The 27,119-nt window shown below is 42.0% G+C and overlaps 1 protein-coding gene across 19 annotated transcripts in view; it reads left to right on the forward strand.

Moving 5' to 3' along the window:
- The window catches only part of trim71 (tripartite motif containing 71, E3 ubiquitin protein ligase), a 45,707-nt gene continuing 18,588 nt past the window's right edge, over positions 1 to 27,119 (forward strand). Inside the window, exons 1-7 of one of the 19 annotated variants that reach the window (XM_061816027.1) lie at positions 1,597 to 1,667; positions 2,955 to 8,601; positions 8,680 to 10,123; positions 10,832 to 10,883; positions 10,984 to 11,434; positions 11,515 to 11,667; positions 15,053 to 16,798. In XM_061816027.1, the coding sequence (XP_061672011.1) occupies positions 16,070 to 16,798 (729 nt within the window). In that variant the 5' untranslated portion in view covers positions 1,597 to 1,667; positions 2,955 to 8,601; positions 8,680 to 10,123; ... (2 more) ...; positions 11,515 to 11,667; positions 15,053 to 16,069. Of the gene's footprint in view, positions 68 to 1,596; positions 1,668 to 2,954; positions 8,602 to 8,656; positions 11,435 to 11,514; positions 11,668 to 15,052; positions 16,799 to 27,119 lie in introns of those variants that run through there. The other 18 variants (XM_061816034.1, XM_061816068.1, XM_061816016.1 and 15 more) reach the window with 18 other exon arrangements.

Genomic DNA, 27,119 nt, shown 5'->3' on the forward strand with positions numbered 1-27,119 from the left:
GCTTTAAAAAGCCAACGATGGATGTCGAAAGTCATCTTTTAAAGATTGCCCCTATATACTGACCAAGGTGAGTCCAATAGAAATATCCGAAGGCATTTCAATTAGAGATGGGGAACCCGTGGATTTTATTTATATATATATATATATATATATATTTTTTTTTTTTTTTTTTAAATTGTTTTTTAAATTTACTTATTTATTTTTTAATGATGTAAAAAATGTTTGCTGGTTAAATGTTTTTAGATATATTTTTTTTAAGAACTTTAAATGTTTTTTGAATGCATGGCAATAAATGCCCTCAAGTCTCCCACCAGCCTTAGATTCCCCACTCCTGTTTGACAGTTTTTTTCTGAATCTGATATTAATTTTAGGCCTCTGTGGGTGATGCCAATATATCATCCTAAAGCCCCTCTTCAAATTTATTTAGCAACATTTTTAACAATGAAGCACACGGAAAAATGGTTTTGCTATGGCTAAACTAAATAATCTTGATGAGGAAATTCTTGCAATTGCCTTCACACTTTCAAAATGTGAGTCATATTGATGCGACGGTGTAAAGTGTGCAAAAATGTTTTTAATTTCACCGAATATTTAATACATTCAGATTTGGTGGCATTTTTCATACGTCGTTACGTGTGCTTCAAGTAGGAATGAAGCACAAGTCTGCGTATACACACGTCCGAGCAACGTGCCGCCGTAGTTGACCCTCCGCTATACATACAAATAAATGAGCTGGAGTGAATAAATGGAAGCGAAGGGAGTACGAGACCAGCGGCAGGAAGGCAGACAAAGGAAAGGATGGGGGGCTGGGAATGGCAGAAATGACAGAACATGATGAGGAAGAAAGGAGTTCTTAAGAAAAGAAATGGGTGCCTTTTGAAAAGACGGCACCTGTTATTCTCACCTCCGGGAGTCTGTCTGGATATACCTTTCATTTGTCTTTGTTCTGTGAAAATTGCCACAGATCACAGCACATCCTCTTTTTCACCCCTCATTTTGTTTCCCGTATCAGCGATTTTCTTCGACCAACTGTTCCCCCCCCACCCCACCCCCCCATCTGCGCCGCAATTGATCTTTTCCCTCCAAACGTCAAATTAACCCACGGAATTGTTCTCCGTATTAATCGGCGGCGCCCTCGCATTTTACCCTGACGAGCGCATTCGTATGTGTAGTATGCACGTCGTTCCCCCCCCCAACGGGATCCCGAGCGCTCAGGTAGAGGAGGCGTCTCGCCGCATGTGGACGTTATCTGGAAAGCAGGGGCCGGCTGCCATAGCAACCATATGATGAGCCAGGCAGGGATATTTAAAGGAATTCAGCCGCTGTTCGCCTTGCTGTCAGCTTCACATGCGCCCGTGCGCGCGGCTCAATGTAGGACAAAGAAATCTAGTTGAATGTGTGTTAAAAATCTATATCTACTTCCTTATCATATAGCACATGAGTTACCGGATAAGTCATGTTTATTCAGCCCCTCAGATCAAGACGCGTCATGATTTTTTATTTTTTTTCAAGCCCCATTATTCCTCCCTATTTATCCTCCAAGCAAAATCTCTTTCCCCTGTAGTGGCAATTAAATTAATCAGATTTATTTTACAGGGCCCTTAATCAACAATGCGAACACGCCATCAGTGTCGCAACACGCGTGCACACGCACACACTCCTGAAATGTGAGTTTATTTTCAGCACTTTTTTTTTTTCCCCCACCTTAATATCTTTGAAATATTTCAGAAATGATGATGATTTTTTTTTTAAAAGGGAGCAGAAGCGGCATTTTATCTTTGTTCAATCGTGACGACATTAAAACAGGATGTCACTAGTTGTTGTAATTTATAATTCACGAAAAAATAAATGAAATTAAAAAATATATATAATAAAAAATGAGATTAATAATAAATAAATAGATAAATAAATTTTTAAAAAGGATGGATGGACCTCCCTAATATCTCTATTATGTGTACCTTGAAACATTTATTTTTAAACAGTGGGTTGTGTGGCACTTTTGAACAATATTGTATAAATATCAATGATTGTGGACCTGGATTAACCCATTCATGGGCAGAGTGGCAATTTTTTTGCTTTATTGAGATAAAGGTCTCCTAACAGGAAACAATGAAGGAAATAACACTTCTTTTTCGTTGATGGTTAAGTTATATGATAACTTTATTAATTTATAACCTCGTCCCAAAAATAGGACACTGCCCGCGAGAGGGTACTTGGGTTGTCTTAGTAGATCGTCCCAAAAACCAGAATCAGATTAAAACACTTAAATATTTTGATATACTGAAGGATATAATGCGTGAAGATCATGATGTCCCAGAAATGGGACGCTCCGCACGAATGAGTTATTAAAAAGAAGTCACAGGAAAATAAAACAGAACACTTGTATTATTTTACAAGAATTTACAGCTAGTTCAGTCAGCATCAAGCATCCTTGTCCCATGCCGTGATGCGAACATGCACATCAGCTAAACGCCGAACATCACATTTCATCGCTGCCCTGGACTAGCAGCTAATTCCTTCTCTTTATTCCCCTTTTTACCGTCGCCGCCATTCAACATTTAAATGAGATTGTAAGTGTAGGAAAGTGTAAGCAGGTCCGACGCCCGCGAGAGCAGGCGGCGGAGATGAAAGTGCTTGGCGGAATCAAAATGAACAGTGACCCCTCGTAACACTCCCCTGCTCTTTATCCCATTCTAATCCCGGCTCATTTCATATGCTAAGTAAAAGCTTATATCTCCCGCACACTCGCGCGCTCGCACCTCTCATTGGCGTGATTATAAAATTTGCATAGAGGATGTTTGCGAGTGCAGAGAGGTTTGCAAGTGGCCTGTCAGGTGCAGAGGAGTTGAGCAAAGACATCCAATTTATGACAAAAAATCCCAACTCAAAAGAAAGTTCCCTCGAGTGTCTGTTTTTCCGCCTCATCCTCTAATTTGCATGTTTTCTTCTCACAGCTGTCATTCGAGGAGTGGAAACCAGGGGGGGAAGCATGAAGAGTAGACTGCGCCCCCCCCCTTCCCCCCAAGGAGAAGCAATGAGTTGTAACTGTTCCTCTTCTCCCTAATGGAAAGAGTTTCTCCACCATTTTGAGCACCATCTGCTGGCTCGGTGGGGCGGGACAGCTGGTGTTGTGAATCAGGCCGCCGCATTCCAGGGAACGGCTACTTCCCAACACCAGGGTCTCTCCGGTACCACTCCCACGCCTCACCTCGACCGTGCTCCGACGCGTATCGGCAGATCCGCGGACAGTCCGCTTAGAAAATATTGACACATTTTGGGTTTTGATAAGAGGATCCTCAGAAATGTTAGTTATCTCATCCATTGTGAGTAAATTCACCATCCATTCATTTTCTACATTCCTTTTATTTATTATTAGAGTCATGGGTGAGCTGAAGCCTACCCCACCCTGGACTGGTCAACTGTCAATCAGAGAGGGCGACCATTCACACTATGGCTGTATACATTTATATAATCAGTATGCACCTTGCAGCCCTCCTCACCCTTCCCAAAGAAACCTTAGATATTGTAATCTACACATGGCATCCCACCGAGCTCTGTTTTTTTGCACTCTAGCTATTATCTTCCTCTAATTCAGGGGTGTCAAAACTCATTTTTCTCGCGGGCCACATTGTAGTTCAGGTTTCCCTCAGAGGGCCGTTATGACTGTGAAACAAAAATATTTAATCATCTCATCATATTTACATGATCAGTTTATGAACTAGGTTTGGAATCAGAAATCAAGGGTAATGTGTTTGTCAACTATTCACGTGTGGTCTCGCAAAAATGCTTCTATCTCAACTGTTATGTATGATAAATGACAATTTGAAATTTTGGTACAGATTTTTACAAGAGTCATGGAAATTGACACTAGATTTGGCTTCGTGGGCCACATAAAATCATGTGGTGGGCCAGATCTGGTCCCCAGGCCGTGAGTTTGACACCTGTGCTCTAATTGCGCATTAAAGACTGTTCTGAAGTTCTGGGTTTGAATCTTAGCTCCGGATTTTCTATGTGGAGTTTGCATGTTCTCTGGTTGTTTGTCTAAATATGTCACAAACGGCGGCCAGTCTAGTGCGAACTCACCTCCAACTCAAAGTTAGCGGCGGTAGACTCCAGCTCACCTGCTACACTAATGAGAACAGGCGCTAGAGCACAGGTGTCAAACTCAAGGCCCTGGGGCCAAATCCGGCCCGCTGCATGATTTTATGTTGCCCGTGGAGGCAAATCATGTATCAACTTCCATGATTTTTTTTTTTGTTCAAATCTGTACCAAAATTTCAAATTGTCCCATCATAAATGATAATGTTGAGATATGACAAGCAGTTTTCTGTTACCAAACAACAATAGTTGGAAAAACCCATTACTCTTGATTTCTGATTCCATAACTAGTTCATAAATTTCATGTCTAAACATGATGAGGCGGTTAAAGATTATCGTTTCACAGCAATAACGGCACTTTGAGGGAAACCGCGAGTATAATGTGGCCCTCGACAAAAATGACTGAAGGATTGATAAACCATAAGGCCTCAGCACTTATGAACAGAAATTGTGTACAAAATAAAAAAATTAAAAAAAAAGACATTTCCCTCAGTAAAATGTTCAACTAAACTCACGCATGCGCAAAAACTTGAAACATCAAATGTTTATTACAGATTACCCACATCACATATTTGAAAACATAGCTGTACTTACCATTTCTTTTTTGCTGATTTGTTCAATCTTTTTCAACCTCCACGTATGATGTGACTTAAATATAGATATGACTATAGACTTAGATATGAATAGTGTTAAAACAAGATATTGATTTTAGATTTTGGAGTCTTAGAATGTGTGGGGAAAACAGGTACAGAAGTGAAATGAAAGAATGTCAAGCAGCGAGGACTTTATTAATAACGATGGCTCCCCGTTGGCCTTATTCGATGTTGTGTACTCCAACAACAGCGATTCTTGTTGAACGTGTACCGTAAACACCACCACCAGCTTCTGGTGTTAAAAAAAAAAAAAATCTATCTTCCCTGAAAAAAAACTAGGTGTATTTTTTTCAGTTATTATTTGTTATTATATACGCAGGTTATTATATTTAGTCAAGCAATTTTTGTCAGTCCACAAGCTTGGTAAAACCTATGGGAACAGTTTTGATTGAAGTCAAGTCAACACTTGTCCATAAGCAATATACGATATATGATTGCTTCTTCTCGGTAGGGGCAACTATGTAAATTAATAAAAGAGGGAAACTGGTACACTGTTTATTTTTTCTTCCATATCATGCCAAGCTATCAAAAATCTATCGTGTGTAATTGAAAGTGTCTATCTGTAATTTGTATTTCAAATATGAGTTGATATTATGGAACCAAAAAGTACCTAAATGGTGGAGGGGTGGTAACAAGAGGTGCGTGGCAACGCATTGCGCATGCGCTGTGCGGCTACCACACCTCGGACAGTCTGAAGTGTTTAATGGCGGCCTATACCAACGAAGAAGCCGCTTTATGACGTCCTCATACCGGGTCGAATTAAACCAAACCAAGTAGAAGATCCCTAGAAACATCAACTTTTTCCTCCGACGGAGAGCGCGACCCAAACAAAATTGTCCTCAATGCCTGTCGGAATCTGTGCGCGACGGGGCGTCGAGGCCACTGGTCCACCAGGCTTTTGGGTCAACGGTAGGAGGCGCAGAGGTGACTCCGCCGCTAGCCAATGGATGTCGGGGGTCGGAGGTAGGCGTGTATTCGCTACACCCGAGAGGGTCTCAGGTTTGCCACTAAAATACAAGACAACGTTTAGACTTGATTGCTGAAGGTAAAACGAAGAATTTCCATTAAGATCAAGGCGAGTGTGGCTCAAATTAAGCCACAGAATCATTAAAAACGCGGTTGAAAAAAAAAAAAAGGCTATGTTGCCTCGCTGTGAATGTAAACCGCAAAACGATGTCAAACGAATCCAGTTTTTTGTCTTTTCTGTTTCCGTTAGTTTGGATAAATCCAGTTTATGAATCTCAAATCTCGTTTGCCATGGAATGACAACGGTGGAGCTATCAGTCTGTTTCAAACTAATTGCATGAAAGTGGGCCATGCTAACGTAATATGCTAACTGTTATTTACATCTATTTCAAGCTAATGGCATAAAATGGGGCCATGCTAACGTAATATGTTTCAAACTAATTGCATGAAAGTGGGCCATGCTAACGTAATATGCTAACTGTTACATCTATTTCAAGCTAATGGCATAAAATGGGGCCATGCTAACGTAATATGCCTAGCATTAATATGCAATATTTTTTCTGGCCACTTGGCCAATTATTTACAATAATACTGTACTTACATCGTTGGATCTCTGCCCAAATACTATTTCATGAAGCGCAGTACCATGAAAATATGTTAAAACTAAACAAAAACACTAGAGCAACGCTTGCAGAGGGAAAATTGTATTCACTATCTTGTGGAACTTCTTCATAATTATATTATAATTATAAATCACATTTGTAATAACATTTTCGAATTAATAATGGGGTTTTTATTGACACGTTTATTACACATGAGTATACCTTTGAATGTTTTTGATAGGTGTGTAGATAATGAAATCGTTATTCACTATCTTTGCTTTGTTGTTAATGTATACTATATAATTTTTTGCTAATAATTTGGGGGGCGTAATCAAGGGGTACCGCACATACACACTACAAACCCACTTAAATGGACCTTTTCTGAACATAACATTTGTTGCGATTTGCAACAGAGAATAATTAGAACTAAGGAAACACAATTTATTAAATAAAAACTAATCTGATATTGCATGAATTAAGGGTCGGGTGGGACACTTTCGCCAACCTTATTTCAACGGTTTTGACTGTTTCCCAGCGCGCTTGCTTTATTTTATGTAAGGATTCTATCATTTCCCCACCCAACACTACAGCGGTACCATTATAGATTCCACAAGGGGGCGCAGGTTGCCCATAGGTATGAATGTGAGTGTGAATGGTGGTTTATGTGCCGTGGATTGATTGACAACCAGTCCAGGGTGTGGTCCACTCTCGCCCAAAAGTCACTTGGAATAGGCTCCAGCTCTCTGCTGACCCTAACAAGGACGAACATTAAAAAAAAGAAATAAAACTTTTAAAAGGGGATGGATAGACCTCGCTAGTTCCTCTGTTATGTGTACCTTCAAACATTTATTTTTATGTATTATTCATTATTATTACATGGTAAATGAGGTGTCATTGACTTTCTACATGATGGCTGAATTCAGACTATTACTGGTGTTATTTTAAATATTACTAAAATGTATGAATATACTGTTCCTTCTTTGATGAAAATTGTCATAGCATTGCAAGGAGCAATCAGAATCATATTTAATGGTCAAGTATGCAACAACACACGAGGAATTTGTCTCTGGCCGTCGGTGCTACCCTGGTACGACATTCTTGTTGAGTTGTTTAGGCCTCATCACAAAAAATGTTAGGCCATCTTTACAACAATGTTTTCTATTTTATATTTATAGTTTAAGAAAAAGGACATTAGTCGTAGTAGGTTTAGTACTAACCCTGTTTTTGTGTTGAGCAAAGCTACCGTACTTTGTTGCGTGCTAAATGTCATTTGCAAGCAAATGTTACTGTCAAACTGATGCACTAAATAAAGTAATACTGAACAGATTAGACATTTGAGTTTTACCCTCCTTTCACTCTCCAGATCACTATTATATTTATCATCTTAATCTATCAGGAAAGGAAAAATGATGCGAGGACTTTGAACATTCATACTCACTGGCTTGTGCAGACAAAAGTTTGGACATGCAACACTTGTTGACAATGTAAAAGTCAAATGTAAGTCAATGTAAAAAATGGTGTTCCTGAAGAATCTTGCGGAGCGAGTGACGGTCCTCACACGCCAGAGCAGTCGTCAGGATTGTTCGACGACGACCCAGCGTCATTCTCCTGCCAGAGGGTGAGGCCCCATTTTACAGAAACACAGATTCCTGTGTGCGCACGTACATAACCTGGCACAGCAAGCGGCAATTTGCGAATGGTTGGATAATCCTGAAAACCCACACAAGTGAGCCTGCACAAACAGAAGTAATGTCGACCGCTCCTCACGCGCCACTTGAACCTTCATCCTTTCCTGGCAGAAGCGCTGAACTAAATGGCAGCTATGACGGCAAGTGTTTAGGAGGAACTAATGATGAAGTCAATGAGACACAAGGTCCATCGGAACAACTTCAATCGGGGCAGGCGATGAGCCCGGACCGTTCGTCAGATCTCGCCAAAGCCAGCTCTTCCCCTAGCCGTTTAGGCGACGTTGAAGGTGAAGCCTGCGACTGTGAGAGTCGGCCGTCTTCCACTAGTGAACCAGAATCAAGTTCATCCGAGCTAGCAGATAATGACGACGGATGTCCAAGTGAAAGTGGGACAGGTGGAGACGCTCAGTCGTGCGTTTTGGATGAGTTCACGGCATATCAATGTGATATCCTGCTTGTCAACGTAAACCACGATGACTCTGAGCTCTTTGGCAACCTAGCCCAGGAGATTCTGCTGAATCCGAGACCCAACAAAGTTCGCAAAGACCCAAAGACGTTGGTGACATATGGAGTGTCACAGACTTTAAAGCAGAGGTAAAACTTAATATTTGACTTCTCATCTCCCAGTTGCCCGCTATGACAACAGGCTGCACTATATTACTTGTGTTCCAGTTTGACCCCAGTTAATATAGATCTTCGCTGCAGCAATCTGGATGACGGTATGGCCAATTTTAAGGACCTTTCTGTTGTTGTCAGACCACAGGCAATCTCTAACCATGCATGCTTAACAAAACTACATAATACATGAGTGATGTGTGTTTTCGAAATGATCTCAAGTCTTCTAATGATTTGAATTTTACTGAGGAGAGCTCAAGCAGGCCCTGGAGACCTAAGAAAGGCAGTAGGTCTCCCAAAAACCGGAGCAATAGATTTATAGTAGAAAACCAGACCAAACCAGTAGTGATGAGTTGCAACTAATGTTCTCAATTCGCCTATGTGATATAAACTTGACTCAGTCTACATTTTTTTTATGTCTGAAGTTTGGCAAAATTATTTTGGTTGTTTGGACTCATATTTTAAGTTTTCAAAATGTTATGATTGCCCTGTATTTAGACTGTTCGAAGTGACCAGAGGTCACCATTTAACAGTGAGTTTTATTAAAAAATGTTCGTGCCCAAAGGCAGACATTTTCAGTGTTTTCCCAAATTGGTCATTCTCATCCCTGCTATTGTGATTAGAAGCGTTGATGATGGTGGCCAGATACTGTCGTTATTGTATAGTCTACACCACCCCCTGCTGTACTGTAAATGAAAAGGTTGGCCGGATCTGTCTTGTTTTATTCTTTTTCCAGTTCTGTGTCAACACCGTGGCCTGCTTCACCAAAAATCCATCGTCCCTCAAGAAAGCAGGTCCAACTATAAACTCCACTAAGTACACCTTAACCATCTGCATTCCAATGTGTCCAATGCATCTCCCAATCTGCGTGCCCTCGCCTTGAATTTTGTCTGGTCGTACTCGTTTTCAGGCGCTTTGTTCACAAAGTACTACCAGAACAACCCCCCAGGAATGTTTTTCTCCATGCCTGTGCTTCTGTCACTACTCTGGGCTGTGTTCAAATCAGGCATCATCTGTGATATTTTGTCAGCACTCCGAGTCGTCTTGGCTCACAAGATCGTGGTCAGTTTGAGTTTCAGTGAGTTACTCGGTAATGTCGCGTTGGCGAGCATGTGGCACAATGTTGATTTTTCTGGAGCGTTCTGTGCCTCAGTAATACTCTAGTAAACACTGGCTCAAGAAGCCTCAAAATGTATACAATACAGTCTCAAAACTGCTTTTCCTCTCCCTTTTACCAGCCGACTCATGAGTTCCTGCTCGCCCTTTTCACTTTTGTAAGAATGAAAGGCTTCAGGAGTTTTGTACCTTACCTTATCCAGCTCACGTACAAGGTAAATCAACACCTATGCATTGTGGCTTTTTTTTGTGTGTATGTTTGCGCATGTTATGAAGTTTTCACTTCCTGACACATGGCCAGTGAAAATTTAATGCTGACCTTGAATCGCTATGACTCTCCCGAATTCCAGAAGATAATGCATGCAAATATGTCTGCTATACAAAGGTGAGTGCATTTAATCACCATTTTTTTATATAATTGGTGATCCCCAGTTCATTTGTAATTTGCTACACAAAAATTCACCACTTTAGATTTTTTTTTTTTTTTTTTGTATAAGAAAATGAAGTACTGAGTTGGTACCATCCTTGACCATCAGTGTGAAAAGAAAGGAAGTTCAATTAGATCTGGGGTGTCAAACTCGTTTTTCCTGCGGGCCACATTGTGGTTTCGGTTTCCCTCAGAGGGGTCGTTATGACTGTGAAACAATAAACATATTTAATCTTCTCATCGTATTTACTGTATATCATCAATTTATGATCTACTTTTGGAATCAGAAATCGTGGGTCATGTGTTTTCCAACCATTCGTGTTTCTTAACACAAAAATGCTTGGACTATCTCAACCCGACAATTTGAAACTAATTGAAATTGACACTCTAGATTTGGCTTCGCGGACCACATAAGATCATGTGGTGGGCCGGATCGGCCCCCCAGGCCTTGCATTTGACATCTGTGACTTAGATCAACGAGCCTTGTGTGTGTGTGTGTGTGGGGGGGGATCTTTGCTATTTGAACGCTGGGCTCGTTCCCTCTCCCCTGCGAATCACAAAGGGAACACATGATCTTGCTCTATTACCAATTTATGATCTGATTTTGTTGATTCTCTTGTCGTGAATGTCTCTCTTTTGATATCAAAGATTATTTCTTTCCACCAGTGTGCCCATTTCAAATTCCTTGAACTTGGGTCATGTCATTGTGGGGATGGAGGTGAGTCACTTTTTATTTTTTTGCTCAATCAACTCATCCCCAAGAGGCGTTTGGAATGGGTCGCGTTCCGCTGGCTTGCCAACATTGTTGTGCTTGGCAGCTTTGTGCGACGCATGAGGACTGGCGCCTTACGGGTGAGGCTTTTTGCTCTATTTGCACACGCAGCCAACATCCAAACCAACTGGAGCGCATCAGCGGCCACATTGCTGTTGCTCTCCTGTCTGAGAGCAAGTCCCAGTTTGCGCCATTCTCTTACACAAGTAAGCACACGGAATTTAAAAAAAAAAAAAAATGTTTACCATCTAACTACAACAAACGTTTTGCTTTTCACGCTCCCTTACAGTACAGTACATTGGATAAAAGCTGGCTTTGTATGTGTGTTAGGGTCGGAGGGTGGTTGATGTTGCTGTCCCAATGCAAGGTCAAATACTCAATGCTGAAAGGTTTGTTCGGGAAGGAGCAGAGAGCGTCACGCTGCCACCTGATCACTGTGGCGGCAGAGCTGGTCTTCCTCAGCGGCACCCAGGAAGGAGCGCTCAAGACTCTGCGAGGTAATTTCCACTTTGGGTTGAGACGTGTCCCCAAAACTTGTTTTAATAATTATGATGAAACTATTTTTTTATGACTGTAGGGAACAAATGGTTCATAAGTTGAAGCGCATGTCCAAGTCTGTATTCTGACCTGGAGGAGAGAAGCCGTGTGCTCATGGTTCTGGCTGCAAAGGCCTCGCAAAGAGATTCATTGGAAGTCCTCTGTAATCTCCCAGGAATACAAAAGCCCAATGGTGAGAAAATGAGCAATTTTATTAAGTTCTTCCCCTTTATGCAATTACAGGTAACCTTAAGGCTGTTTTCACACTTTTCAAGTTTTAAATCAAATATTTGAGCGTGAAATTACTTGACTAAGGTAATATGTGATGGGTTTCGTCCAAGTGGGGGGGGGGCTGTTCAGAATTAAAATTTTTGATTTCCAATGATATAAAAAAAAAAGAATGGAAATTGGAGAATGTTTGAAATACCAGATTTTGCTCACAAATGGTAGGTATTAGAATCATCTTTATTGCCCAATTTTGTTAAAACACACAAGAAACTTGCCTCAGCTAGTCGGCAGTCCTCTACAGCAAATAGGCCGCTATGACAAAACGCACATTTAGGTTGTAAATACAAAGGTGCAAAGCATCCAGTAGTGTCATAATATTGTCATATGCAAATACTGCGGAGTCACGAGGGAAAAAAAAGAAAGGTCTGTCCTAAAATGTTTAATCTGGTTTGTAAGTGTTTTTATTGTAAGTGAGACCTTCCCAAGTTGAATGTTTAGCCTGCTGCTTATTCTTACTGTTGCCCTGCAATTAACTTCCGACCGGTCCAGTGTGTAGCTCGCCCTCCTGTAAAAATGCACGGATGAGATGTCTTTCTCTAATACCCCAGAGCAGCAAACCTCCCCCACCCCAATGCTCCTCTGCAACAGTGCTTGGACAGAATGATACTTCCCCTCCCCTCAGACACTGTGGACTTCATGCTCTCTAGAAAGCTGCCAGTAGAAGGCGCCGTGGTGCAGGCGCTTTTGGATCGGCCGGGGAAACAAAACCACTGGCTGCGTGCTCGAGAAGTCTTCAGGCGTAAGTGGAGGACAAAAAGGTCCCTTCCCCTTTCTCTGCTAAATGCGCACACGCAGTTGCAGCGTTTTTGCCGGTCTGTCTGCATTCCCCGACTCCCACGTGTCTGTGTATCCATAAGACTCCCTAACTGCCGGCTATTACCCGGCCGTATCGGCCCCCGCTGGGTTCACGCCGCTGGTTGTCCCCAGTCAACTAGGGGGAGGTGGAACTAGCGCTCACCTTTGAGATGTTAATCACTGTCAGAGCGTCACACATTCTCGCCCTTTTTGAAACGGCACCCTCCTCCCTCAGCATCACCCGAAAAAGGTAACGCCGCATGGACATGTGAATGCAGCGTATACCTGCTTGTGAGCGTTCCCCTCCTCCTACAGGAGTCAGAAGAGCGAGAGTGAGTACCTCTTGGCCGGTAGCCGCCTGCTCTCCGCGGCGCTCCTTCCCCAGCCCAAACTGGCGGTCCGCTACACGACTGTGAACCGCTCACAGGAACAAATCTTCGCCCTCGGCGTCGTCTCGGCCTGATGCTGGCTGCGGCGCAATCTAATCTGGGCCAAAGATTTGTGGAATGCGTGAATGTATAAAATAAGACGAAACAAAAAGTGGAACTGAGTAAATACAAATGTTACTTTTTTGAAGAGGTGACTAGATTATTGTATGAGGGATGAGAAAATGTAGTTGCCTGTTTGAATATTGTGCTTGTATATTTGTTTGCAGTGGTTTGAAATGTTGTAAATATTCTGGAAATGTTCTGTTACACAATGTGTCTTTGTGGCCTTAAATTACTCCGTTGAAATGTTTTAAGTATGACCGTTTTTGTGAACATTTGAGTAAGATTTTGGAGTCCTGACGACCAAAATAACTTCCGTGGCAAATGTTAAACTGTACTGTCTGAGACGTTTCTTGATTTATGTTGGTTATATGTACATTTTTAGAGGTTTAATACGCCTGTTCATTTTTTTTTTTTTTTTATTAAAGTCCTCCATGGAACATGTTATATTCATGGGGGAAAAAAAGCTGCAACAGTCAAGCAAATCTGGGGTTTTCATTATTTCACAATACTTTTCTTAAAGTTGTTTTTAAACTTTTGTGGCAGTCCTTATCAAATGCTTTCATGCTGTAAGAATTCTCTAAGCTATTATTTGTGAAGCACAAGCATGACGCAATTTATAGTGGCTTTCTAATTTACAATTAGCCTACTTATGGCATATTTTACGGATGAGCCAGAACCTGAATACACAGAAAACAGGACAAACGTATCTATATGGACCAATAACATTCAATTAAGGACTGAAGATTACTCAAATTTAATGTCATGTACAGCATACTTTTTTTTTTTTTTTTAAATCTTTGGGAATTGCCTCAGGACAAGGCAACCCAGAACCTTCACTGGGTCGTATTCATCATGCATGTCTGATGTTATTTCACGTGAACATTGTCAATGGTCAGATGATATTTCAGGGGGCGGGTGGAAGATTACTGTGTCAGCAACTTATGTTGATGAAGAGTTAAGGATTTTTCATTTTTGTAAAAGAAGGCTCAATTGCGTTGTCCATCAGGTGGAATGTTTTCCCACTGGCATATCAGCATAACCCCTGGCCCGTTCCGAAGCTTTTTACAAATCCATCTTACTTGAATCATCGTGTTCCTGTAAATCACCCACTGTCATCCGATGGCCCCTTTGGGCCTAAGCTTCTGCTGTGTAGCAGTATAGTTCGAAATCTCAGTTGAAGCGGTTTAAAAAAAAATACAGTCAATTAAAAAATATATATAAAAATAAACCCTAAATTAGGTAAAAGCACGATAGAAAATGTAGACTTTTCTTTTTTAATCAGGACTTTACCAAGTACAGTACTATAGAATCATTTGGGGTTTTTTTCAGTCAAATAAAGTCCACACAAAATGAGTAAAAAGCCTTAAAATAGATTTAACTTGGATACAAAATACAATTTTAAAAATGGAGCACATTGGCAAATAAACTTGAATCATTTTCTCGAAGACCATTTTGAGGACTATTTTCCCCAATTAATGATTAACAATTTTCAGGTCCACTAAATTATTGCTTTACAATTTCCTAATGGGAAAGGAGAAGCTAGAGAAGGTGGAGTGCTTCATGCATTACATTCATGATTGATTTATGCGTTGTATGGCTTGCATTCTTACATTTATATTCACTACAATGAAAGCATTTCTGCATAGAGTACAACAATGTTAGCGTCAATCAAGTTGGCTCGGCGTGCCGCCGGGATACGGCTATTTCCCGGGGGACGGTAAATCCAATCTAATAAAGGACTCTAGCCATAGTCGGGTGTCGTTTTATTGAATTTTAACCGCGTTGTAATGACGTCAAAACATTTTTAAAGAATATGGACTTCGGCAATTTTCTTGTTTTATTTATTAAAATGGAAAGCTAAGGAGGTTCGCGCGCGCGCGCGCGCGCACGCCCACGCTGACTCGGGTACGAGTGCGTCGTAGCCCCCTCACCCTCCCGACCGCCCCTCCCCTTCCTCCCCGTCCCTGCAGCGGAAGTGAGTCCATTTTTTTTTTTCCTCCTCAGTCGAACCGGAGCAGCCCTCGGAGCCACAGTCAGGGCAACAGGCGCCCGTGGGGGAGGGCTCTTCAACCCGTTGTCGGTTCTTTTACCGGAGAGGACACACACACACGCGCACAAAAAGAAAGAAAGAAAAAAAAAGCCAGTTAAGTGTGTGGAGGACCGAGCGGAGGCTTGGACCGAGTCTTCATCCCCTCCCCTTCGCCCATGCTGTCTGAGGAAAAGCCGACGTGAAATTCCTCCACGCCGAGAGCCAGCTCATCGAGTGGGGAAGGAAGAGTAGCTAGGAGGTGGACACATTTCTGCTACAAGGTTTATCTGTTTGTAAGCGACTACATGTTCAATTTTTTTTTTTTTTTTTTTTTTTGACGTCCTCGCCACGCAATGTCCGCTTCGGGGCTGTCGCTTTGCTGAAGTGTCGACCACCGTTAGGGTCGAGGTTCGACTCCAAACAGAATCCCCACAGATTGTGATCCATCGGGTGCCGGGAACACCAGAACTAAACTGATCCAAACAGCTGTTTTTTTTTTTTTCTCTCTCTCGCCCGAACGCCAAGCTCCGTGGTCATGTTGCCTAACCGGTGGGGGAGGAGAAACCGAGCACTCACCACCTAGACGCCGATCCAGAGTCACTCCACATTTGTTCTTTTTTTTTTTGTTTTTTTTTCCTTCAGATTATTTTTGATGAGCCTCAATTTTACACTGCCTGGCTCCGCACATAATCAATAACATCGTTCGACGTGGTCACGTTTCAGGGATTGACTGATAACTCCTCACTGCCACCTGATAGCTCAATTTAGACTACCTCATTATTTTTTTCCCCCTCTCCATCACATCCGAGTTATGTAATACAGACAGATATCTGTTTGCAGATGATCACCTTTCTCCCCGACAAAGTGACTTGAATGCCTCATGAATCTACCTCAAGCAACTGCGATTTCCCAATTCGACACATCAGCCTGACGTGTCGGCAAATGTATACCTCACCTTAAAACTGAGCCTCGTGTTCGTGGTGACACCACAGATGGCTTCGTTTCCAGACTCGGACCTGCAGACGTGCCCGCTCTGCAAGGAGCTGTGCGGCTCCTCGGCCCCCATTTCCTCCAGCTCGTCCACCTCCTCCTCCTCCTCTCACACCTCTTCGTCCTCCACCCAGACCAGCAGGAGACTCCACGTCCTGCCCTGCCTCCACGCCTTCTGCAGGCAGTGCCTGGAGGGCCAGCGCAGCCCCGGAGACCCCCTCAAATTACGTTGCCCCACTTGCGACCAGAAAGTCTCCATCTCTGAAGCCGGCGTGGACTCGCTGCCTTCCTCCAACTTCCTCTTCAGCAACCTGTTGGATGTGGTGGTGAGCACCGAGGAGCAGATCCAGACCAAGAATGGCCACCACCACCCCCTCCGAGGAAGCTTGGGCTCCTCCGGTTTCCATAACACCCACGGAGGCATTCTGCACCCCCACCTCATGGGAGAGCCTCAGTGCAGCTCCTGCGACGAAGAGAACCTGGCCACGTCCCACTGCCTGGACTGCCAAGAGTATCTGTGTGACAACTGCGTCCGTGCACATCAACGGGTGAGGCTCACCAAGGACCACTTCATCGAGCGCCTCGGGGAGAACCTTCACCTGGGCCGGGTCACCGGCACCCCGGGCCAACCGGCCATGTCGGTGACTCTCGCCCAGTCCCTGCAGAACAACTTTGCGCTGCTATCCCTCTTCCAGGACCGCATGAGCTTCTGCCAACATCACGAGAACGAGGTAAGCAAAAATTAATTGGGTAACTTGAATAATTTTGTTTACAAAAAAGGTTGAAACAAAATCTCTTCACAGGATTGTTATTCCAGTGGCACCCTTTAATGTACAAATAAAGTGGGAGGATGTTGGTGAGCCATACGGAATGAGTCTGTAAAACTAAACGTTTCTGAAGTTTGGGATAATTTCCCACCCAACCAGGAAGCTGAAGTGTAATTACTAGTTACTACAGCAGCACATCTGCAATTACCCCATTTAAAACAGCCTACTGTTGCTAGTTAGTACGTTTTATAGTGTCCACGGTGCAATCTTAGTCACTTTAGTGAGCAAACGAGAAAACAAATGCGCAATAAGCGCACTCATACGTGAGCTGAGCCGTTCAAGATGCAGACTGGGTAATGGGTCATCCAGTCAGAAGCCAACCAACTCCAAACTCATTTGCTGATATACGTGTCACTGAGCCAGGCACTCCCTTTTAAAGCGACACACATGCAAAGTCACAGATACTACAGAAAATGCAACTCACACGCATGTTGTTGTTTGATTCAAAATCCATTTCTGTTTTATTACTCAATCAATGGGATAAATTTGGAGACTGCCAGATTCTAAAAATATACAATTTCTACTTCATTGGTAGTATTTTCCCAACATAAGTTTGAAGCACATTATTTACCATAATTTCCGGAGAGCGTGCCGGATTATAAGACTCACCCAGTACATTTGTAAAGGAAATGCCATTTGTTAAATACATAAGGCGCACCTGTGTAAAAGCCGCAAGTGCCCACATTGAAACACGAGATATTTACAAAAAAAGACGGTACACGGAGAGAGTTTTCAAAGTAATACCTTAATTTAGCTTAACATAACAACAGCACGGTAGCACCAACAGGGCTGATTTAAAAAAAAAAAAAAAAACAGCTGCGGCACTAACAAAGCCGGTTTAAAAAAAAAAAAAAAAAATCATACCTAAATCACTAAGACGCAGCAGTAACACGCTAGCGCTGTGCTAACAGGACCGCTTAAAATAAAAACATACTGGTAAAAATTACTGCAACGCGGCAGTAACAGAGCAGCAACACAGTAGCACAGCGCTAACAGGGCCGGTTAAAAAAAAAAAACATACCGATAAAAATCACTGAGACACGGCAGTAACACAGGAGCAACTCGCTAACGGTAGCGCAGCGCTAAAATGGCTGGTTTAAAAGAAAAAACATAGCGGTTAAAGTCACTTCCTTGGCACTCTTACCTTTTCCGCTTGAGTGCCCCCTTGCGGCCGTTAGAAAAAAATGCACAAATTAGCCGCATCACAGCATAAGATGCAGGGTAGAAAGCGTGTGGGGAAAAACTCGCAGTTTATACGCCAGAAATTACGGTACATTTTTACAAATCTATACTAACTATGCAAATTTCATAAAAAGTGCTCACACAGCTCAATTACAAACGTTGACATTTAGTGGAAGAGCATTCGATTGTTTTACCGGTCGCTCCGTGTCGCTGGCGTACATGAACATATACAATATAAAGATTTTTTTTTTTTTTTAAGTAAATGATTTTCGGACCAAGAAAAGGGAAATTGGATAATTTACCATGATACACCTTATGATCTCTCATGGCTCAGTGGTTGCAAATCACTGTAGTAAATAATACAATATGGCAGAGAAGCATATTTGGGACCATATGGCAAGAGGTTCAAAGGGATTTGATTGGCTCTTGGCCTAGTTCCTCACTGACAAAATGGCTGCATTTACACATGCATGCATGCATGCGTGCATGCAGTGAGCGCCTAATGTGTACCACACCAGGCATTCAGGGCCCCGAAGTAACAACCCATGCTAAAGTTGTTTGATCACGTGACTGGATAAAGTTGGCTGCAATGTAAACTATCTTGGTTGCGCCATATGGTCTGAATGAATAACGTATGGCGGGAGAAGGGGGTATTTTTATCTCGGCTCTGGTTCGTGCGGGGAGAGGAAATTTGTTTCTGAATGTAACTTGTGTGCTACACTTTAAAATGCAGCCATCTTGTTTTCTGGGGGTTTGCAAAACTGTTCAATTTCAAACTTTTGCCGAGAAAAAACCAGGAATAAACTAAATTGAGGGTTGACTCTCAACAGGGAAATTAAATATAGTAGGAAAATATATTTTGATATAAATCAGAGTAAAACAACCAGATTTTACACAAGTTTAATAGTACCTTGATTTACGAGTGCCCCAGTTTTAAATATTTGGATAATCTGTCAATTACATTTTCAGTCTATCAATAGATTGCTTTAAAATATTTTTCAAACTTAATTATTTTATTCAAAAACATAAAAATACATGCTATACAGTATCTGCCATGTATATAAAATTTTCTCCCCATTGTCCAAGCCACCTATCCTCACAAGGGTCAGAGGAGTTCTGGAGCCTATTCTAGCTAACATTGGGCAATTTTCCCAAATTTTATGTGGACAAAAACATCTGAAATTTTGACCACCTTGCAAACACTGTGAAATAGACCAAATGGAACCACGCAGTTTGCCATATTTAAATTGCCGAGGATCAACTATCAAACCAGAGCAAAATTAAATTTTTTTGTTTGTTTGTTTTTGGGGTTTTTTTTTTCGTGTGTGTGTGTCACGTGTCTCCTCAAATTCCAGACGGAAGAGCTAAAAGGACATTTGGGGCATTTCTAATCTAAATTATTTTAAAAACTTGATGAAGAGACAAAAAAGGTAATACAAATAGAATACATTTGATGGAAGTTGACTTTTAACGCTGGCTTTATTTATTTTTCCACAGTTAAATAAATGTACTAAAGCAAAATATATTGTATGTGCAGCATCAAATCCCCGTACAGGCTTGCTGTTCAGGGCTCAGTATATCTGGTCTCTCTGGTGTGGGTGTTATTCACCAGCTGTCATTTTTTTTTTTTTTTTTTTTTTGGGGGGGGGGGGTGATGGTCCTGTCTAATCTGGTTCAACTGCCTTTTCCAAAGTGTGGTGGAGGTTAAGGATTGCGATCGATTTTGCATGGATGGCTTCTCATGAGAAAACAATCTTCAGATTTACCTGGATGCTCGAACACAATTCTACGAAACTCCATTTCCGTGGAATGTTTCCGATTTGAAATATATCCATTTCCGCTTCCCACGGAAATTCACTCGAAATTGCGCATTTGTCCTTCATCTGGTTTTCGCGGAAACAACCAAGATCGGTTTCATTGTTACCCCTGACGTTAATTAGCATAATCTGCAGTTTTCAGTGCATTGCAGAGACCAATTTAAATCCGCGGCGACCCCCCCCCCCCCTGCATTGCCAGTAAAGCGCTTGTCTGTTTTCCAGTAAGAGCTTCTTTTCCTAGTAAGGCCGCCCTCAGCCGGCGTGGTCCCTGGGGGAGGGAATGACACAAGAAGGTCACGCTCGCTCTACCTGTGAGCCGACTAGCATTGTAGGTGTGTCACATCAAGGGCTCTGCATCATTGAGCATAGTTTACACCACTCCGTTTATGCCTTCACAAGTTAGCCCGCTACACGTTTAAGTGGTAGCGAACGCGGGCCTCTTAGCGGGGAAACTCCTCCTTTGATGATGTGTGCGTGGAAATACTCAAGCGGAATAATTTCTGGTTGCAGCTGTTTTGGATGTTTTATTGACTATAACTGACTAAAAAGCCGTACAGCCTAGATTGGCTGCAGCCCATTTATTTATTCCAGGAGCAGTCTTGGTTGACACAACATTGATGTGATTATTTATGCGGTTGGCCCCTGTCACCAAAAAAAGTGTGATCTTGGGAACATGTGCACCTTTTCATATTTTCAATAACTCATTCCAATTTACAGAGTTCATACAGTTCATTAGCCTCAATACTCTACATCTGTACTGTAGCGTGTGAAGTGCAGTTTGGCAGATTCCGAATAGTTTTTCATAGTCCTTGTGCTTTATTCAATTTGTTTATATACACACACATGTCAGTACTTGTACTCGGTCTTTTGAGTTTTTTGTTTTTTTTTTTTTTTAATTCAAACTAATATAGAACTCAAGGGTGAACTACGGTTGTCTTGCCTAATCAAGTGTTACCGCGAGATTGAAATAAAGATGGGGGTGCGTCCCATCAGCGGCACAAGCGAGGGGTCCTTGCTTTGTGTGTGTGGAAGTTGAAATGGAAAATGGGATTACATCAAAGGAGCAACCCCGAGCTCGCTGCGACGTCGCCCTCCGACACCCAGATCCACGCGCCGCTCGGTCGTAGGAGCGGCTAATGATATGATAATCCTCTGTCAGTCTTTGCTATAGATTAAACGGTCGTCACCGCGACAAAGGGGCCCGGCTATGCTTGTGAATTACCTCCCACAAACTCACTAAATGGTCTTATGAGATTGCGGTGACTGTACGCTACCAGTTAAATGCTCCCCGTGCGACTGAAATTGTTTCAGGAAACTCGAGCCTGCAAATGGACTTGAGTCGAGACGAACGGAAGGGCTTGTGTTTTCTATTTTGTTGGCGCTATCCCGCCTTTTGTCTTGCGAGACAATGGAAGTTACGGAGGCAGGCAAGCCTCCTTTAGTCAGCTGTCGCGATTTCGTTTCATCACTCCTAGAAGTGGCCACGCGGGTGTGTGGCGGCGGCTGTTTCGCAGTGACCTTTGCCAGCTGCACGTAGTTATCCCTGTGAATAGGACTTTAGTGCCAGCGCACAAATAGTTAGCAGAGTTGGATTATGAAGTTCTGACTTCCAGGCATCTAACGGGGAACATGTGCCCCGTAATTAGACGGCACTGCCCCGTTTCCTGTGCAATGTGAGCGTGTGTGTGTGTGTGTGTGTGTGTGTGTCTCCTGGTTTTTGATGTCTACCTGAGCACTTTTGCCCTTTTAAATTTAATAGTCAGAAAGGGCACGCCTTGAGCGCGATCTCAGTCGCTGAATGTCCAGTTCTCTCAGTTTGGACATAAATGACAGGCCCTCATTTGATTAGTTGGGTTTTGGGGACACGACACATTCTTGTCCAGGTGTATTAAAAATAAGAATTGAGATCACAAGAAAATTTTGCTGTCTTTATTTCCAGACACATGAGAGGTAAAAATTCCCCAAAAAAAACATCTTGGTATGAAGCGATGTAGCTCTTCACCACTCAAAATTAGTTAAGTTAAATCATATAGTTTTTACAGGATCAGGATTTTTGGGAAGGATCATTGAGTTAAAAAAAAAAAAAAATCACCGATCCGATCACAAGATGGAGCAATGAGTATTTAAATTGGCTGTTCATTTATTGTATATACTTGTGTACTTAATTGCTCAAAAAAATACACATTTACAATAGCTCTTTGTTCATCGATTTATGCCAGTGAGGCATAGTCACAGACAGAACAAATGAATGGTCTTCTATTATTTGGCAGTAAGTACATAAAGCAATTAATTTGTCTATGTTTTGTGCCATTTTTTGTTTGTTGGTACGCTATGGGATTTTTAATTTGTAAATGAGCTTTGGCTCCATAAACGTTGGCAATCTCTGCTGTTGTCAGATCTGTTTACCACAACGGCCGCATGTTTAGACACAACTACCAGCACCAGGCTACGTAATGTTTTGTTGCCTGCTTGGAGTTCGTGTCGTATTAAAAGTACATGAACACACCTCGAGCGAGGCTTACATCAGGGGTGTCAAACAAATTTTTGCCGCGGTCAACATTGCAGTTGCAGTTTCCCTCTGAGGGCCGTTATGATCACCATTTTTAATCGCCTCATTATCTTTACACTGATTTGGAATCAGAAATCAAGGTAAATAGGTTTTGCAGCTATTGTTCATGTTTGGTTACACAAAAATGTTTGCAATATCTCGAAGTTGTCATTTATGACATGCCAATTTGAAATTTTAACAAAAATCCTGCAAGTTGACACACACGATTTGCCTTCGTGGGCCACATAAAACCAGATAGCGGGCCAGATCTGGCCCCCGGGCCTTGAGTTTGACACCGGTGCCTTACACGAACGTCCTCTCTTGTCCTGAGCACCGGTGACATGCCAACACGTTTGTCCCCCATTTTGTTTTGAAAATACACTCGTGTCGTCATCCCCATGGTAACGACTGGTATCCATTCGAGTTGACGGGTAAAAGCCCAGGCATCATACAAAGTGGGATGCGGTGGTATCCGGAATATAAGATTTTATTGCAGTCGTCTTGAGATTGTGCAGATGTGAGAGCAAATTTGTCTTTTGTTCTTTCTTTTTGTCTCCCGTGCTGCTTATTTTAATGTTATTGGGCCATCAGATATTTACAGTTTGTGGTCAAAAAGACACCAGAAGGCTAAAAATAAACTTGCATTTGTATTCAAATGTACATTTTGGGGATCACTGCCATACTAGGCAGCAGTCACAGTTGGTTGTTTTTCCCACTGATCAGTGCGAGAATGTCTGTCAACATTGTTGCTCGGTCTGTATTTACAATAAGTTGTTTGAAGATTTGTAATTGCGTAGCATCAAGCTAATTTCATCTATAGCATTTTGGACAATAGGTTTGCACTAAACTAGCACACTTTTGTTAGAGACAATAATATGCTTCTGTTGAAAATAGTGGTGGTTGAACATTAAATATTTCATGTTCCTTTTGTTTATTTGCTTTGACTATCCACCCTATCTCCATTCATCCCTTTTTTACGAATCCATAATGCTCTCTTCTCTCTCCTCTTTAGTCACAAAGACAACACCATCCTCTCCCACGCCCCCTTTCTATTTCCCATATTTTTTTTTCTTTTTTTCACCCCAGTCTACTGTACATACTGTAGTACGCCGCACTCAGTCACGTGCGGACTCGATAAGGAGGCCAGCTGACGCCGGTTTGTTTTCCTTCCCGGCTCAGACGCCCGTCCAATCGGATCGCGGAATCGGAGCCACTGCCCACCGCGCCGCCACACTTAACGCGTCTCGTATCTGGCAGAGTTTCAAAACATCGACAGGCGTGTCCGAAAGTGCGTTGCGTTGATGGCAGACGGCCAACAGGAGGTTGCCACGAGGGGGCGGCGGGCCCAGCTGGCGAGGGAAGGTGGATAGGAAGGAGAAAGAAAGAAAGAAAGAAGGGAAAACTCTGAGGGCAGGGGGGAAGTGAGACTGAATGGGGCCCAGCTCATTCCAACTTTATTAGGCAGTGTCCTTCACTGTTAGTTCATAGACTTTATATTGTACCCTCACAATGGACACAGATTGATCCTATACTATTTTCTTATTATTAGTATTTTTTTTAAAGATTTTAACCGTTATAATTCAATTGCTGCTAATTGAAAATTGCTCTCACCAGAATAGCCTCGGTAGTTCTTTAAAGTACTTCAAAATATTTTTTTTTCCCCTCATTCTTGGCCTTCGGTGTTCTAAATCATGTACAAATGTTACAGGTGTTCTGACCCCATTTTCTTGCGTGTGAGTGTCTGCCGATATTGAGTCCCAGTCCAATACCTCCGCAATGCATTAAGAAAAATAGGGCACTTTTCCAAATTGTCGTAATTTATTTTGAACAAAACACATGCCAATATTTTTTTGCATCAGAGGTTGAAACCAAGTTAGCAAACTCTATTTATAGCATATCACCGGTGAAGCAAAAAAATATATATATTCTCACAAATACTAGCATTAATTTTAGTCCTTGATACCCAACCTTCCGTTCCTTCTTGTGTTCTACTTGGCGTGTTTGCACAGTAAAATTGACATTTAATAAAATGACAGTGGAGTGGAGTTTTTTTGTACATCTTGTTTTTGATATGTTCACTACTTTGAGGCAGGAGAGAGAAAACCACTTAAAGAACTACCAGATGTGATTTATTTTCTCTTATTTGTATTGATATATCTATTTTATTTATATTTCAAGTCTTGTACAAACAGTGTAGTCACTTAATTAAAGGCATTATTCAACCATGAATTACAACTTAATGTCTCCCAATCAGGAAGTGGTTATCTACCTTTTTTTTTTTGTTTGTTTCTTGCCAAAGCCAGACATGGTGTCTGCAGATTCAGTTTCGAACAGGAAGCTCTTAATTGCGTTTGTCTCGACCTGCCAAATACATTTGACATGATGAGCCTGTAGAAATGTCACTTTTGTGCCCACACCTCCATTTTCTCCTGTGCCCTTTGACACATTGTTAAATCCCTCTGCCATGTGGGGGGAAAAAAAAATCAAATGGTAAAAAAAAAACCTGCAGTTGAAAGATAAAATGGCGATGCAAATGCTTCTTTTCGTTCGTTTTAAATAATTCTGAATGACTTTTGAGATGAAATGTTCAATTTGAGTATAATCAATTTAATGTGATTGAAATAAATGTTTATCTTTGAATTAGCTCTCCCAAATTTGTACCCAAAAAAACTTTTTTTTTTTGGGGGGGGGGGGGGGGACCTTTGGCTTTTATACACAGAATTTTTTGGTACATTTATTTGACAGTGACAGTCATTTGTAATTAGTGTTTTGCAACTCTAAAGTAACAATTTGTGTATATTTAAAATATATATATTTTCAATAGTTTTCATTTTACATGCTATGAAAAGAAATCCCTCCAAACATCTAGATCACATTTCCAGCTTTGGAAAGGCATCAAAGAACCTTTCGGGGCATTTTCCGTCAGTGTCTAAAGAGTGGGTAAATACCTTTTACACAAGGTAAAGTGTCTTGCTGTCTGTCAGTTAAAAAAAAATTAACATGCTTTGGTTCTTTGTAATTCCACTTCTTGTTGAGCAGGCCCTTTTTTTTTTTTTTTTTGGCAGCGCAGTGTGACATTACTAGGCCTGTGTCCCCTCCCCCATTTGGCTTGGAGGGATTTTACTGGCTGCTTGAGTTCATGCCCTCTTCCCTAGTTCCCAGTGCCTGCAGGGATGGAGGGAGGGAGGCGCCGTGAGTCACTCTAGCGCCATACATCACGTTGGAAAAAATGTAGACTATACATTGTATACACCCAGACAATGGCTCTGGTTTTTCCAGCCTTCCACCAGCAACCCAATGAAGTACTATCTGGCTACCAAGCAGTGTTATTTAGAATGAAAAGAATTGATTTGATGACGGCAACAAAAATATTTGCAAAATAAAAAAAATGTATATTTGGTCTCACACATTTGCTAATTGAGAAGAAAATGATTCATTCAAATGGTCCAATTCAGCTTATATTGATAGCAACCTAATGCTACATTTTAACTCTATCAGGGAAAAAATGATCAATAGATTTTTTTTTAAAGACGGCAAAAAAAACAGTTATACATTGAACTCACCTTCTTGACAAACTGCGGTCAACAAGATGGCCGTTTCTTAATGTAATTGGGTAACGTGAGAGATTAATGGGTAGCGAGGGAAAGAGCGTAACATCCGGTACACTAATGAAATCCTATAATTCACGACGTTGCCCCCCCAAAGTGTGGCTGAGGCCTGATGCCGAGAGTTAAGTAGCGTGTGGTGGTAGGTAAAAAGTCCCTTGCTCGGCACATATATTTCACCGGTCTCACTCTTGCCTTTTCCGCTCGAGTGCCACCTTGCGGCTGTTGGGAAAAAAAATGCACAAATTAGCCGCATCACCGCATAAGCCGCAGGGTTGAAAGCATGTGAAAAAAGTCGCGGCTTATAGACCACAAAGACTCTCGTGATGACTCGCTGGTATCGGCAGCATGTGTCAATAATATCGAGTGGACGTCCAAGAGGTCCGGTGTGTTATGTAATCTGAAAGCTGAAGAAGAACAAATTGTTAAAATCTATGAATGCTTTTGTTTGCAACTCATAGAGCAATTAAGTATTTTTCAAATGATTCTTTTTTTTTAAATGTGATACGCAAAGAAGCCTATCGCCTAAACTGTGAGTGCCCCTGAAGCGCCAATACTGATCTCTCCCAGTCCGCCATCATCCAGCCTCTGTTTTGCACCTCATCCTGCATTCCTCGCTTTTGTATGCCCCATCCCCTTGGAATTCAGGAGATGTCAAAGGCAGAGGGTGGAAAAGAAAGACAGACTAGCGGAGAGGAGCTTCTTGAGTGATGGAGGAGGGCAGAAACTGGTCTTGAGAAGAAAGAAAAGACCGAGAAAGGAGAAGGAAGTGGGATAAAAGTGCTTGTGCGTGTGAGCGAGCGAGCGTGCGTCTCATTAGATTATGCCGCCCCCTGAGGAGAATGATTGTTATTGATGGATTGATTGCAGGCCCCTCCCCATCCACTCGCTCTTCTTGCTATTGGAGCCCATTGATCTGGCATCTCTTTGGGATACGACTGTCAGCGCATACTTAATTAGCCTTTCGTTACAACCAATCAGCGCTCAGAGGCGACGTTTGAAGCGCAGCTTAGCTTTTGGCAACAAAGGTTAAACGGCGTTCTCTCGTGGGACTGGGACACTTTTCTGTCAAA

Source organism: Syngnathoides biaculeatus, chromosome 1 (genome assembly GCF_019802595.1).
Source record: "Syngnathoides biaculeatus isolate LvHL_M chromosome 1, ASM1980259v1, whole genome shotgun sequence".
NCBI classification, from domain to species: Eukaryota; Metazoa; Chordata; class Actinopteri; order Syngnathiformes; family Syngnathidae; genus Syngnathoides; species Syngnathoides biaculeatus.